The 16280-nt window shown below is 38.2% G+C and overlaps 1 protein-coding gene across 1 annotated transcript in view; it reads left to right on the forward strand.

The window, feature by feature from the left end:
* Positions 1-16111, forward strand: part of LOC149303148 (calmodulin-lysine N-methyltransferase-like) — a 154892-nt gene extending 138781 nt beyond the window's left edge. The window contains exons 9-11 of the mRNA XM_089481352.1: positions 2160-2223; positions 5293-5424; positions 16034-16111. Coding sequence (XP_089337478.1) covers positions 2160-2223; positions 5293-5424; positions 16034-16111 — 274 coding nt within the window. The remainder of the gene's footprint in view (positions 1-2159; positions 2224-5292; positions 5425-16033) is intronic.
* The last annotated feature ends 169 nt before the right edge of the window (positions 16112-16280 follow it).

The raw sequence follows: 16280 nt of genomic DNA on the forward strand, positions 1-16280 counted from the left end.
CTTTCTGAACTATTTCTAAACTAATCTTGTCCCTGAGGTAAAACTGAGACTGCTTGTGCAGTGTGCGTGAGCAGCCAGAGGGAAAACTGCAGGAGCGGTGAGAGGTAAGCGGGGGTGGGAGAGAGGTATGTGTATGTATGTAAGCATGGATGTGTACTTGTGTGTGTGTGTGTGTGTGTGTGAGCATGGATGTTTACTTGTGTGTGTGTGTGAGCATGGATGTGTAACTGGGGGTGAGATGGAGTGCGTGTTAGTGAGTATGAGTAAGTTTGTGTAATTTGTGTGTTTACATATGCTGTATGTTGGAAGGGGGGGACAAGGGGAAAAGAAGGCGCAGACCAGTTGTGTGAGGGCAATGATGGTACAGACTAGCTGTTGAAGTTGGGGGGAATTTTTGCACCAGGGCCTTATGGTTTCTAGTTACACCCCTGGCAGGACATATGTGCACTGGAGCTTCTATATATAAGTGATTCTGCACATTAAAGTATATGAACTGATGCTTTAGACAGACAGACAGATGGATAGATAAATAGATAAAACTAAAGTAGTCAATGAAAAAATATGTTTTATATTATTGTACAAATATGTTGTGTAGTGTTTTTTTGGAGTTTGTTGTTACAAAAATAAAACAATACAAATAAGCACAATATTGTAACTACAACATACAGAGCCATAACATAGGAATTTTGGTCCCCGAGGCCAGGTCAAGAGGTTGCTTTGCAGGCTAATATAAAAACCAGAAGCCCCTGCGTGGTGGTGCGGGGGCATTGATGCTGGGCGGCTCAAGCTGCCCCCATTTGCCCAATGAAAGTTACAGCCCTTCCAATATACATATTAACCCATATCCAGTGGATATAAAAAGTCCACACACCCCTGTTAAAACATCAGATTCTTGTGATGTTAAAGAACGAGACAAAGATAAATCATGATAAATCAGAACTTTTATCACCTTTAATGTGACCTATAACGTGAACAATGAGATCCCTCTGATGCTTTGGAAGCTATCTGCTGACCATGGCTTCTGCTCTGAGATGCAACTATGCAAATGTCAGGTAAATCCTACTAGAACAGCTGAACTATATTTCTGATTAATCAGAGTCACTTTAAATGATGGCGGGTGTGTAATGACTTCTATTTTACATGAGTTTGAATGTGATTGGTTAATTCTGAACACAGCCCCGGTTATAAGAGGGTGTGCACACTTATGCAACCAGGTTATGGGAAGTTTTTTTGTTTTGTTTTTCCCCCTCAAAGATTTCAGCTTGTTTTGCAATTGAATTGTTCACGTTATGGGTCACATTAAAGGTGGAAATAGTTCTGACATGATTTATCTTTGTCTCATTCTTTAACATCACAAGAACCTGGTATTTTAACAGGGGTGTGTAGACTTTTTATATCCACTGTATTTAGAATGGCATAATTTACTGCCTTTTGATCCACACAGGAGCATTAATTGTAAGACGGTGACTGCTCGTAGGTCAGGAATAAGCCGTATTATCTTAGCTGGATCCTTAGCTATTTCCAGGACATGACATCTTTTACCTTGGTGGTGTTGAGCAGCTGGTTTGAGGCTTCTTGAATTACTTCTGAGACGTTCATCCAATTTGTCTGCTCTGGATATTGCTGAGTTTCATTGCATTATTGGGTTCTACCTGCCTCCTGATTTAATGCTTTGATTGTAATTGATGAGATCTTTGCACTGTAACCATTCATATATTTTTCTATGATCTTATTCAATTACATTTCTATTATTACATAACTTTAGACTGTACATTGTTCAAATTAGTGATTCTAGTAGTTACAGTTCCACCATAATAATAATAATAATAATAATAAATAATAGTGTATCTCAACATACAAACTAATAGTACAAACTGTTTGATTTGAGCTACACTCTCTAAGGTAAACAGAATAATCTCCTTAAAATATTAAGAATAAGAGATCAAGCTCGGATTGTAAACTCTGCTAGACTAATGAAACATTGTCTTCCTTTCTTGCCAAACCTTAAAAAGCATACATTTTTGGTGCTGTATAAAATAGAGTTTTTGACACACAGCCATTGAGGATGCACATGCAATTAGCCACGTATCTGTCGTCCACGGTGTCATTAGAGCGTAAAGCCCATTTTAATCTAGATTCTCTCCTCTTCTCAATGACAGCCTGTTTCTGGATCAGTACAGAGCCTGCCTGGTTGATGCAATAAAGAGATTACTACAGCCCAGTGTAAGTATGTTTCTATTTTCTCTTCAATACTGGCTTCAGAATAATTAGTCTGTGCACAATGATTGAGACAGTAATGGAATGGCAAGATTAATGTCATCTAATACTGTAATACTTATTATGTCCAACTTCAATTGAGTCCTCTAATCTACCAAAATTCTTCCCTAATCATAAAGTAGGAAACTTCTTATACTTGGCCTCGTGATAAGACACACAGCGGGTAGTAAAATAAATGAAACCGCTTCAAAGATAGCGTGAGATTATATATTTTTTTAATCAAAGGGTTTCTTAAGTATTTTTCCCATGATATCAGTATATTTGCATTAAAGTAAAACTAAGATGTTTAAAGTTTTCAGTTGCCTTCTGTGACATAGAACCCCTTCAGCAGATGCCCCTGGCATTGTGTGTAGTTGATTTACATAGTCTATAGTTAAAACAATTGTCCTTTCCTTTTGATATAATTACAATCTTTTTACAATGATATTTTTCATAGGGTATGGTTCCGCTAAATACAAAATGAGAGAAATGAGTGAATAACCAAACTAACTAAGCTAATACTTATGAGACACACAGGGTGTTGGCTACCCTGTGCTCCCCATCTTTTGAGGGCATGGCCAGTCAGCCGTAGGGGTGGCATTCTGGTGGGCGTGGAGTGGCACTCTGGTGGGTGTGAAGTGGCACTCTGGTGGGCGTGGAGCGGGTGGGGAATAGGCAGTAATAGGTGCAATGTGGGGTGGGCATGTGTGTGTGTATATGCCTTTGGGGTGATAACACATGTTCAAGGAAAGGATTTGCTTGAGCTAATACGACTGCTCACATAAATCCCCTACAATCAACAATTTGGCCTTTCAGTTCTATTTTTTGTATTTTTTTTTAACCAAATATTTGGAAATGAAATCGCTATACTAAAGACTGAGTGGACATGCATTATTCTGTGCTAAGAGATTCTACGAATTGAAGGCATCCAGTTCAGTGTGATAGATAAAGCGTCTCTTGTGTCTGACATGATGAGGTGTGACGCAGTGTCTCCCCCTGCTGCTTGGAGGACAATTACTTCCCTCTGCCTACATGAAACACCTTAGGTTCTCTCAATGGCTGCAAACTCTGACCTATATAGTTGTGAGGGAGCAACTTTTATTCAAGATATGTTTTCCTCTTTAAGTATTTTGATGCAGCCTACATGATTTGCAGCAGGTATACAGAGAATTGGAGCCGAAGTGGTTTGTGCTGTGAAAGGGCTATGCGATGCCTGACTTGTTTTCACAATTTTCACCACCTGTGATGAAGCTCTGATAGAACACAGGTTTTCACTTTAACTTTCAGATGAAAGGCGTGCTGGTGGTTATGCCTGCGGTATGCTGCAATGCACCGCTAAAGTATATTCCTGCTGTTCTCCACGAATTGATTGTGAGTTTATTTGTCCTTATGCTACAGATCGCTGCTGCTCTTCACGGATTGACTTTGTGTCTTTAATACGCAGCAATGCACACCGCCTGTGAAACGGTTCCGATGGGACGCTGAGCTCAGCTTTCAGCTTCCAAATAAAAGATGTTCCCTATGCAACGCGGGTTATGTTTTCAATCTGCTGCTTTGTGCAGAGATAATATATTATCTGCTTCCCTCTATGAAATGGCTCCGGTTGTTTCCACATTTTTTTCACTGAAATATTATTTCTGCTAATGTCCACTTTCACGTTTAGGATAACACTTGGGAACATTCCCTGCTGTTCCCAGTACCATAGTCATTTTTTATGCCTTCTAGCTATATGTTTTGAATTTGATTTTAACACAAAATAAGATTTTTTTTTTTTCTTTACTCATTTCCAGCCTAGCCACCGCTAGCTTTCAGATTTTTACCCTCAAATTTCCCCTTTAGTAATCTATCAGGAAGACAGAGGCAAAGAATAAACTATAGCGAATTGATCTAAATGCAGCGAAACTTCTTTTGTCCTGCTTGCTTTTTGCCTTAATGCCCTTCTGCTGGCAGACGTCTACTCTTACCGCTATCAGCTTAAACAGGAGCTCTCCAGGAGGAGTGACGGAAGACCTTCTGGGCGTAGAGGTCAGAATAAAGAAGAATAAGAACATAATCTCTTTCCGTGGTTCTTAGTGTGGAAGAAATGGGGACCAAGTGTGACCACAATGCGGTTTTGCCTTATGATTACTATATGACAGTGTGTCAGGAGAGCACTGTAGAGTCTGTGTGTTCATTACCTTTGAACACACAGAGAGCTTTGAAATAAGCTATTTTCAAACTATAAACTTCATACAGAGACGACTGGATCTATAAGGGTCTGCTTGACCCATCTTAGAATTCTGGAACCCCAGGGGTTTTGCTGGGAATTGGGGCTGAGGACATTGGTTTTATTCCATCCTGACATTAAGAGAAAAATAGCCTAACGTCTGTAAAATGTATGAACAAGAAGTGAACAGCGTGAGTCACAGGGGTCTATTCATTAAAGACAATTCTTTAAATATGCAGCGAGTTGTGGTTTTAGCTCCTTCGCCTTTAAAACTTGGTGTTTTTATGCGTTTTTATACCGTTTTCAAAAAGCATATGTCCAGCTGCTATTGAGTTAGACCTGTTCTTAGATCTAGATGTTTCCAATTAATAACACTAGAGTATTATAATATTTGAAACAATGAGCACGTTAACTAGCAGCAAAACTACAATTCCCATGATGCTGCCCAAGCAGCTGGTTATAATGCTACCTGTTGGCATTTCTTGGCTTAAAAAGGAAAAAAAACCCAGTAAATTAAAATGAGGCATCCCTGTTAGCATACCTAGGGACTATTGGTAATTTCCCTCATTCTCCCCGCCCCCTTCCCCTCCTGGTTTCAACCCTTTAAAGGCTGTCTGGGGCTAGCCCCGCCTTCACGCATGCGAAGCCCTCCCAGAAGAGGAAGCCCCTGGGTATCCTACCCTGGGAAGTTCCCTGGTATACCTGTTGGTACCCTAAAGAGTTTGCCTATATATACATTTATAGATTTGGCTTAGATTCACTTTGAGGTTGTTTTTCTGAAATTTACATTCAGTTCTATAAATAATTGTATATATGTGTCATTTCTTTAGGGAAAGGCAGTGCTATTTGCCCCATCAAGAGGGAATACATTAAACCAGTTTTGCAATCTTGCAGAAGCAGCTGGATTTTCTATCCAAAGACATGAAGATTATGATGAGCACATATCCAACATCCACTCCAAGGTTAGTTCTCTGCTTGAGATAGATAATACTTTAAGCCACATTGCATTTTAAAGAGATCATGGTCTTTTTTTGGCAGGTAACACGATTAAAGCAGTCCATAGGTATGCTGATTCCAAACAGCATCTTAAAAGTGATTATTTGGTGTCTTTACAACCGACTTGATATCTCCACGGTGATAATAAATCTGGCGTTTGAGTTTCCATAGTAAAAATGAAATGTTTCTGCGTGTTACATTAATATTTATGCTGTGCATTGTGTAAAGCATGTATATATATAAATCGTAAGAAAACAGGGATTAGCATTAGTATAAACAAAACAATTTACGCATTAACTAATCTAAGTGTGAGATATGCATGAAATAACCAGAAGCCTAATGTCTAATTGTGTAATATCATACCTTAAATCCTTATCTCTGCTTGCGTTATGGCTGGGTCAGCTGGCAGCTTCAGACGGCTAAATCTCGCACAGAATTTCACAGCTGTGAGGTTACATGTCAGATCGAGGAGCTACAAGATTTAGGTCAAAAGCACTTATCTGTGATTTCTAAGCTTGCTTACATAAAGCCACTGCTACGAGTACTACTTGGGTCATTATTTCTAGGTACAAACTAACGCGTTACACAGGGAGCCGTGTTCTGTCACCAACTCCTGTTACTTGCACTTGAAGAATACTTCCCTTATACCTAGTGAGTATACAGAGAATGCAATTACAAGTGCACACTCCTTTACTGAACATAAGTATTGGTTTATAGGGACATGTTGCCATTAAGTGTCCTAATTCAGGGATATTGATATGATATTGAGCAATACAACAAAATGTTTTGGGTGCCAGGGTAATAGACGCTAAAAGTTAAAGCATAAACACATTTATATTTCTTTACCCCTGTTTGAATAATTTTCCTAGAACGTTGTTTCTCAAGCTGTTCCCGAATTCTACAGAAATGGCATCTGTAAAAAACAAAAGTGATTACGTTTAAGATGAAACACTGGACCAGGAACAATTTATCTAGATGTATTAATGTAGGTTGGTGGTAAGTGGTTCCCAGCAGCTTTCTAAATACAATTTTAACAACATCAAATGTTTCCATTTTTACATATTTTAAGTAGTAGAAGTTATCATCTCATGCACAAAAAAATGGCACTTTATGGTTTCAATTGTATTTACAGATTTTTTTATATATAATAATAATGACAAATAATTATGCTGTAAATATCGCAAGAAGGATTGAAATTATCGTAAGTGGCAATACCCAGCATCAAGCACATTATTAATTTGGCAGTGATCTTGCCCTCATTCATACACTTGGGTTTGTATACGCAAAAAAGGCATGCTAAAAAGGTGACAGGGGCGTGCCCAATCTTCTGTATGAAACCAAGTTGCAGTCCTCAAAAGTGCATGATGGTGCCAATCCCTGTTGCAGTGCAGTATTCTTTTCACCTTCTAGAGAAAACGTACACACACAAGCATATACTTACATACATGCATACACACTTATTCACATTCACTTACATGGCAACATGGGGGCACATAGCCCTTAATGTTGCATGAGGGTTTTGGGCGAGTAGGGGTTAATTGTGCAGGTAAGGGTTAATAGGGTGCGCGTGGTAGCTAGGTGAGCTGCTGATTGGCTATGGGTTGCGCGAGAGATTCTGGCAGGAAGGGTTAATATAAATAGCACTGCGTGGGTAAAATTGCTTGCAAAAATCTGAGGTAACTAGCCAGCCCTTCCCTAATAAAAAAAAAAAAAAAGTTTTATTATTGGCTTGTCGTGGCTTTATTGAGGGTATGGGTCAACTGCCCATTAGAGGGGGGGTGGACAACTTTTCAATTTTGGTTGTAAGTCTGGCTAGTAGGACTGACTTAATGGTTAATTTATTATGTGTGAAGTTATGGTTATTAACTTATGGTTAATAAACGGTTAATTTTATAGCCTCAATAAAATACCACGGCCTTTTTATATCCAAGTTCATTTGTCTGTGTGTTTATTTAAGGTTATTTGCACATACACCATTCATGCATACACACATACTCACCACACTCAGGTATGATACTCACACACACGTACGTACATGCACGTGCACATTTACATACATTTACATACGTCACACAGCTTGGCAGATACAGTTTATTTTGGCAATACCAAGACGTGTGTATACATAAAATATATATATATATGTCTTATGTTTCAGTGCTCCACCGCAGTGCATGCAGCTTCAGTACTTATCTCTAGGATATGACATCACATCCTGGTGCTCAGCAGTGAGGGAGCAGTAAAGCAGCGGTCTGTATGAGCAGACCTCGCGGTCCCTTTATTTTGGGCTGATCTAAAAAATTTACGGGTCCGTTGGCAAACTGGCTGTGTGCCACAACGGAGGCCTTGGTAGGCCAGTTGTTGCATGCATGTCATTGCTGCTCTAGAATAGGAGACAGACGCCTATTGTGTCCCAGGAGGCACTCTTTGATCAGATTCCAGACAGGAACTGCCCATGGAACAAACCACTGGAGGAAGGGGGAGGTGGAGTCTACTCTGCTAATTTTATCTTAACTTTTACTGCAGCTTCTCTGCTTCTCATCACACACTGACGCACGGAAGTGATGTTGGGGCTATGAAGGACAATGTGTTTGGGGAATGGCAGCTGTGGATGGGCGCATGAGGATGATTATTTCTGGGAACCTTAAATACTAACGTATATGAGATATGTTAATGTGTTTTTTTTAACTTTCTTTAAATTCTTTTACCTAACGTGTATAATTTGTAAACACTGCACCATTTACCCTTGCTTCAGTAACATTAACCTAAAGTTTAGATGACCTTTTTCTGCACCGTTGGGGGTTGTTCCCTGAACTAAATTAGATGTAAGCATTTCATAACAGTGTTTCGAGTTAATGGCTGTTAAAAATTGCTCATGGACACTGACGTTCAGTGCATAACTAAGAGCTTTCAATATTGAGAAACTTTTAGCTTTTGACACTGCTGAACGTCTGCATATATTAACAATACATTATATATTTAGTGTATTTCCTTATAGTACATTAAGATTGTTCATTACATTTATCTTACATCTAACTGCTGTTTGTCGTGGGTCGTACCTGGGGATTTCTCAGGGTAGGCTAGCCCCAGGTACAGTACGCCTAATCCTTTTCTGTGCTTCGCAGATAGGACTAACCCTAGTTAGACTTTAAAGGGACAGGAAGTGGACAGGAAGTAGGGGTGATTGTCCCATGATTTTCATATGTAAGAAAAACAAAACAAAAAATGCAAGATGGCAAATCCTTCATATTGGATAAAAGTATCAAGCAGGATTATTTCCATACTTTTATTAACAATCTTGCGTGGGGCATCTCCACTACTTTTGTTTGGTCAGCAGAGGGGTTTCCTGGTAGGAGGGAAAGGTTAATTAATAGGAAAATGAATAGGCCTGGGTTAGTAGTAGCTACAGATCAGCATGAATCTGCGCAACATGAGAACTTTAGTTTACAATAGCTGGAGTGGTAAAGATTGGCCACAACTACCCCAGTCTAGATTGTAAGCTCACAAGAGCAGGGCCCTCTTCTCCCAGTTTGTTATTGTTTGTGAAATTTAATTATTCTACTGACTTTGTTGTAACTGCTGGCGCTATATAGATAAATGTAATGTAATGGTGTTTAGCCAGTAATAGCCGACTGTATATCATGGGAGCTGCAGTTAGTGTGTACACTAACTATAGTTACAGTAACCAGCTACTATTCCTACCATTGCTGGCTCAACATCATAGAGGTGCAGTCAAGAAACGTTAGTGTTGTGCAGTGTAGCATTCGAAAGACAATGAAAAAAGGGTAGTGGTAGTTAGATGGGAGTAAAAATGGACATAATGGGACACTTGGTAGTTTTCCGGCAGTTGCTATACATTTGGCACTCAAAAGTGCTGTTATTAAATATGTCATGACGTTTAGCCAACTAACTGGATGGCTGAGAATCATGAGATGTGCATTTCACAGCAGCTGCAGTGTCAATCCATAATGGTATAAGAACTAACCTTTGACACTCCCGTTGTACTTTCCCATAAGGTTTAATATACCAGACTGGCTGAGAGTCATGAGAACTGGATTAGCCTAGCTGCAGTACATGCTTGAAATAAAACTACCTTGTGTCTGCAGTTTGCAAACTGTCTCTCTAACCAGGTGGGGACTCTATGCCTGTGAAGAAGCAGCTGCCATAGTGAAGGGGAGGAGACCCAATACAGAGAGGGGAAGAGAGACGACCAAACCACTCTGACAGCAGATGGGTGCACAGAATAAAAAAACTTTTTGGCAACTTATCAGGTGTGGTTTGTGCCTCTAGTTAACCTACTCTAAACCTTTTCTCCCTCTCCTGCTTCTGATGCTCTTTGAATTTTGAGGGGAGAGTCAAGTGCAATGGTAGATTTTAAAAACTGCATCCCTATTTCAGCTTTATATAAAATAATGCTGAGTAAAGCATTTAGAACAGAGTGGGGCTCCACACATTTCTACTTTTGATTCTTACTCAAAGGATGTTGCAGATCAGAGTGGCTCTGAATGTATCAAGTAGCCCATATTTAGATGTGATACTTATGGAAGGAGGAAGGGGGCTAGCAGTGATCCATCAAGTTTCCAGGTCAAGGGTTCCCAGGTTTTTACAACCCTTATTCCTTTCATGAGCTAAGGGGAAGGAAGGCATAACGTAGCATATACCATCTTATTTCCCCCATGAACCAATACACACAAAAAGTTTCCAGATTAATCATTAAGTGAATAATTCCCAAAATTGAAAATGCAGGTAACATTGCTGAGCTTTTTTTGACTCTCAATTACGTAATGAACCTCAATTACCATATTTTCATGCGCCTACCCAGAATCCCTTGTGGTTGTGAAAGCACCATGAGATTTCTGAGGGAAAAACAAGCCTTCTGGCTTGTCTGGTGTCTGTAGATGAGTGTTTAATAATACTTCTACTACCCCTTAAATTACGTAATGGAAACAGTGTGCTCCATGTCAGTAACGTCTGGGCGTCACGTATTTCACAAAGCCATTTAAAAGAAGAAAAAAATTATACACGGTTTTATTGCTTAAATACACGATTTTATTGATAAACACATTTTCTGTCGCTTCTACACACATTTATTTGAGTTTTGGGTCTATAAAACATTGATATCCACAAAACATTTTAAGCATCACAAAAAAAGGGGAAGAGGTGAAATGTGCCATTAGGGTCCTTTAAAGGGACTGGTCCTTCAAATGTCTCAAGTGTCCCTGTTTTGAAGTAGTGCTTCCCTGTGAGCTATAGGATGCCATAGCTGGATAAACCGTTTCAAGTGTTTTTATCCTGAGGTCACCATAATCTTTTAAAATGAAGAAACATCAGCATATATATATTGCATTCTTTAGCAGATGGAACCCAAGAGATCCGCAACTTCTTGCTGGCTATTTATCTCATAATCAAATCCACATTTATACGGTATGCCGCACATAAGAGCCTTTAATATAACATCAATGCTATATGCTGTACAGAAAATTACGGTTTGATCTGTCGTGCCCTCTACTCCAAATAATAAATTCAATTACTCCCCTAACAAGTCTGTGCAATGTTGTACATAAAAAAAGAGAAAGGAATTGTGTTCATATCAGTTTTACATATCTAAAGAGTACTTATTTAACAAATCTACTAATTAGATTTCTGCAGTTGCTGAGTACAAAAAAAACTCTCTAATCTTTCGTTATTGTTCTCTGCACATTTTGATGGTTCCTCGTCTATTCAATTAAATTTGGGTTAAGTACAAACTATCTTGCACGATGAAGTTATGTTTTAAAGTGTTGTAAAATATTAAAATGAAATAGTAACTTGGGAGGCTAAATAATGCTAAAAAGCGTGTACTTCACATACATATCTAATACATAACTAAATATTAGATATTAATCTTTGTTATATATGACAAGAACAAATATAAAACCAGTGGCTTGTTCTAGATCAGAACTAATGCCAACCCAAGGCTATTAGCAAATTATTAAATGGAATAATGTAAGTGGCCTTGGTGGCATTAAATATTTGGACACCTATATGTCAATATACAGTTAAAAACATTGTAAGCCCTCTTCTCCATCTGTACCCGTATGTTTAATACCTGTTAATGATATTTAAATTGTCTGATTTATTTCACTATCCCCTATTATAACAGTGCTATGGAACCTGCTGGTGCTATGTCGATAAATGTGATGTTCTAGTTTCTTTTGACACATTCTGCACTCTGTAGCAGAATCACCTGCCACCTTGAGGATGATAGGAATTTTGCTGCTTATTCTTAAAATTGCCGCGTGTTCAAGCAAGCATTGCTGGCCTTAAAAATGACTGCATTAAAGCAGCTTTAGCGATCAAACAAACTGGCTTTCTCAAGGTACCACCGTAAATATTTAGCTTTGTGAAGACTTACTTTAACTGCCCGTATATCTGGAATTTGTTTTTCAGGTTTTGGTATCAAACTTTACAAATGGCAAGTAAGAATAATTATAAACTTTTAAGTAAATGAGGATTTTTTGATAAAATATGTTGTTTCTTTTCAGCAGTTGTCAAAGATCACATATTGTAAACATTTAAACATTAAAAAGCTATTTGTTACACACATCTATATGTTTTCTGTATACGCCATCACTAATGCCACACCAGCTGCCTCTACAGTCTCCTCTATCTTAAAGCACTGCAACACGTGTAAGGACCCATGGGGGTATGGTGTTGTGAGTCGGAGTCCAAACATGCATAGGGGTCGCAAAATTAGGCATCAGTACAAAAAACAATGCTAAGTCTGGTCTGGTACAAATGCCAAGACAGATCCAGATGGCAATCAGGCATGGCGAACCAAAGTAAAGTACAGGGATACGGGCAAAGCATAATACAAAAACAAAGACAGAAACAAATAGGTTTTAGAGCTACTCCGTATTACCACTAATGCGAAAGTCTGGCCAAAATATGGGAGCTTCCCACCGCTTCACGGTACTTCACTCCTAACGCTAAACTAAACAGCAGGACACCAAACAGGGGAAACCGAACCAAGGTGTTTAGGGTGAGGCAGGTTAAATACGATAAAAAGAGAGACATAAACTAAAACATGCAGGGAACTGGATGCAAACTACTGCCAAAGCCCACTAGGCATGGAGCCTGACACCATAATGCGCAGGTACGCATGTTTTGATGCATGTGCATGCTGAGAGACGTCAGAGATGCATGTAGCCTCATCAACAAACTGCTTCTACTTTTTTTAGAAGTCTACACTTTATTCCAAAAACTGGTATCTTTTATTCGGTTCCTGATTTCTTGACTTTCTGGATTGTTAGCTCTTTTGGAGCCATTGCCTACTTCTCAATGATTACTGTAAAATGTTATTGATGTCCACCTCTATCTGTATCTTGACTGCTGAAACCATCTTCTTCCTTGCCTCGCTTGTTTTTGTGTGACTGGTAAGTCATCTGTGGTATGGTGGCTTTAACATGTCTCTACTCTTTGCGGGAGTGACATCAGACATTATGGTCTCTGCGTTGTCCATCTCTTTCCAATATGAATCCTTCCCTTGGTGATAACCATAACAATGTTGCAAGCAAGATAGAAGGCAACCAATATTTAAATTTTTTGCTATTGCTAAGACAAAATAATCAGAAATAGTTATTACATACACAGCGAAGGATTAAACTTCCACTCTAAAAGTGGTGACTACTTTCTAGTGCAGGTGTACGTAATAACATTCAATCTCATAACAAATACTTTCATTTAATTTTAATTTTACATTTTATAGTGTCTAGAAGTTTGATTTGGAAACCAGTAGCCAAATAGTCGGTTGCACTGTGTCCATGCATTTAAAGGAAAAAAGTTTTAACTAATTTGTAGGACTCTTGTTCCACCTGTTTTGTGGCTAAGCTTGTCTGTTCTTATTTAAGTTTAAAAGGGTAAAAAAAACACCATAGATTTGTGGCAACTTTAGATACATTGAAGCAGTAAGAGTAGGAAGTCTTGCTTTCTAGATGTTGCAGTCTAGGATGGACGTGGGTAAGCGATACAGAAGCTGTAAGTGCTCAGAAGTGGAATTCACTCCAGCCAAAGACCCCACGGGGAAAAGAAATGGATCAGCTCTTGGGGTGAACCGTTTCCCTCCTCTTGCATTGTGATTAAAGATTTCATAGCTGGCCTCTTTACATTTTAGTGTTCATTTTACATGGCACTAGTTTTTTATTTGTTTATAATTTTGCAGCCTGCAGATCAAGACGCACATATGAACTTTATACCATGTTCTAAATTTAAAGTCCAACTAATGTTAAAAATATGGCACAAAACTCCTCTTTCCCTTCATCGTGGTCAATAATTTCATTCTTTTCAAGGCTGGAACATGTTTTGTGCAACATTGTTGTGTAAATTATAACTGCCAGTCCCTTGTTCATCGGGAGCTTTTGTTAGATTTCCTGTTCACGCTGATAAGTACAACTCAATATTTCTGCCTGGTTGGCAGGATTGGGTTTTTCCGCCCGCATATATCCTTCAAGCCTCATCTTCCCGAGGATGATTTTTGCTCCAAAAATAAGAAAAGGCGTTTCCCTTCAGGCTACATGTTATCCTCTTATCCCTACTGTTTTGGAATAGAGCGTAACCAGCTGGAGAACTGTAAGAAGCCTGATAATGCCGCTGTTTTCTGCTGTCCTGTCTTAATCTTGTTACACAAATGGTTGTGAAGAGATTCATGAATTTTAATTTTGCCCTCTGCATTAGCACCTCATGTCACTCATACACAGCTGCATTCTGCAAGGAGTTGTCCACCCCTCCTCCTACAACAGGGGGAAAAATTAGTTACAATCTTGGCAGTAAAGCAAGTTACAAAAAAAAAAAAAAATTCTGCAGATTTAGGCAACCACCCATGAAGCTGATTAACAGTCAATGATCAGGAGGAACAGCTTTACCTCTTAAACTTTTCACCTCTCATTGTTAGCTGGGAAATTTTATTTCCGTTTACAAAGCAAGTCTGTAATCAAAACTGTACCATGCTACCCTATATGCAAGTGCTTTTGTTAAAATGTCCTAAACCGTGCCACCAGCCTTCTCTAGGAACCAAGCTATGTGTAAGGTATGTTACGATTTATACCTTTTTGGGTTTTAGCAGTTACAAGATTTTTCTAGTAAAGTTAAATGTATTAAAAATACATTAAAATGATGGCAGAATCATTTGCAGTGTAATTGTGTGATTCAAAAAATGGAGAAAAGTCCAAAGAAAACAAAAGTCATTTTTAATGACTCATTGATTGTATTATTATAATGTTAATTCTAATTTATTTGTATTTTTTTTAATAAAATTTTGGAAAATATTGCATCTTATTGCTCTGTAAACATGACTCTGTCCTTTCATCCAATTTGTAGCGACATATCTCTCATTTGTATAGTACGGTGTTGATAATTATGGGTGATTTCAAGGGTCAGCAGGATTGATTCCAAATCGCAGTTGCTCTACAGTCCGTATCGCTGCGCATGTTACATCTTATTAAAAGAGAAATGTTTTATATGAGGCTTATTTGTTCTCTTAATTCTCGCCAATCTTATTTTGTACATTAAATTGTTTTTGGTTAGAAGGCATTTTGTGCTAGTATGGTGTACAAATCTGTTCCTTTGTACACACTTAAAACAATTAGTCTTTTTTGTTCACATTTTGGGAAATTGTTTTTTCTGGCACCCACTATATTAAGCATGTACAATTTTTTTTTTCTATCTGCACTACTGTACATTAATAAAGTGTGGGGACTGTCACTCATGTACGAGCAAAAATATCTCGGTATATCTAGTGATTTAGTGTAACAATAAATATAATCAGTGACTCTTGTGACTTAAAAAATATTGAATAAAAAAACAAAAAATGATCTCTGAAAAATAGCATCCTTATGAGGTCGCAACAGATTATCTATAGAATCACCTGTGGTTCTGCATTGTACCATGCATATCATGTGACCTTTTAAATATCATAAGCAATCGCTCATTCTTAGGGCATCCCTAACCAGAATGCTAACAGACATATGCACTGTGTGCACCAAAACGCGTGTACATCTGCCCGTAATATTTTCTGAATTTATTTTGCATTAAAACCAAGCTTAAATTGTGTGCTGTTTACACAACCAACTCACTCTACTTACAACACATTTGATGAAGAACATAATTGGGTCTTAACAAATTGCTGAGACTCACAAAATGAATATCTTGCTACAGAGAACAGTTTCCCTGCAGCGTACATTAACCCTTTCTTGTGAGTCCACCAGCAACTAACAGAGGAGACATATGAAATAAAAACAAAAAAGGCATTCCATGCCATTCCTGATTTATATATTACATTACAATTATTTATTTAGCGCCAGCAGATTCAGTAGCGCTGTTACAAGCAGTGGAATAAATTTAAATAACACAATAACAAACTGGTACAAAAGGAGAAGGGGGCCCTGCAAGCTTACAATCTAGTCAATCTGATATACATATATAATCAATGTTTACATTGTTTTATTTCATATGGTATATATAGTCTTCTAATTATGATTATGCTGTTTCACCATTAATTTGTCCAGTTCGTTAATTTTCTTGTTATTTGATTTTTTTTCACAGCTAAAAGAAGAAGAAAATGCAGTTTATGATGAGAACATCCACTATCCTATACTTGTTGTTCTTTCCAAGATTACATAGAGAAGATCTTCCTTGCTTAAATACGCTCCTGAGCAACGATTTAACCATTTATTTCAAACCACCTTTTCAGCATAACAAAACAACAAATTTCTTTAATAAAATGAGTCCACATTTTAGTAATATCTCTTTGGGGATAACACTTTAAAAAAAAAAAATCAAGTCATAATAA

The sequence above is a fragment of the Sceloporus occidentalis genome, unplaced genomic scaffold (assembly GCF_023333645.1).
Source record: "Sceloporus occidentalis isolate IW3139 unplaced genomic scaffold, rSceOcc1.0.p SCAF_15, whole genome shotgun sequence".
In the NCBI taxonomy this organism is placed as follows: domain Eukaryota; kingdom Metazoa; phylum Chordata; class Lepidosauria; order Squamata; family Phrynosomatidae; genus Sceloporus; species Sceloporus occidentalis.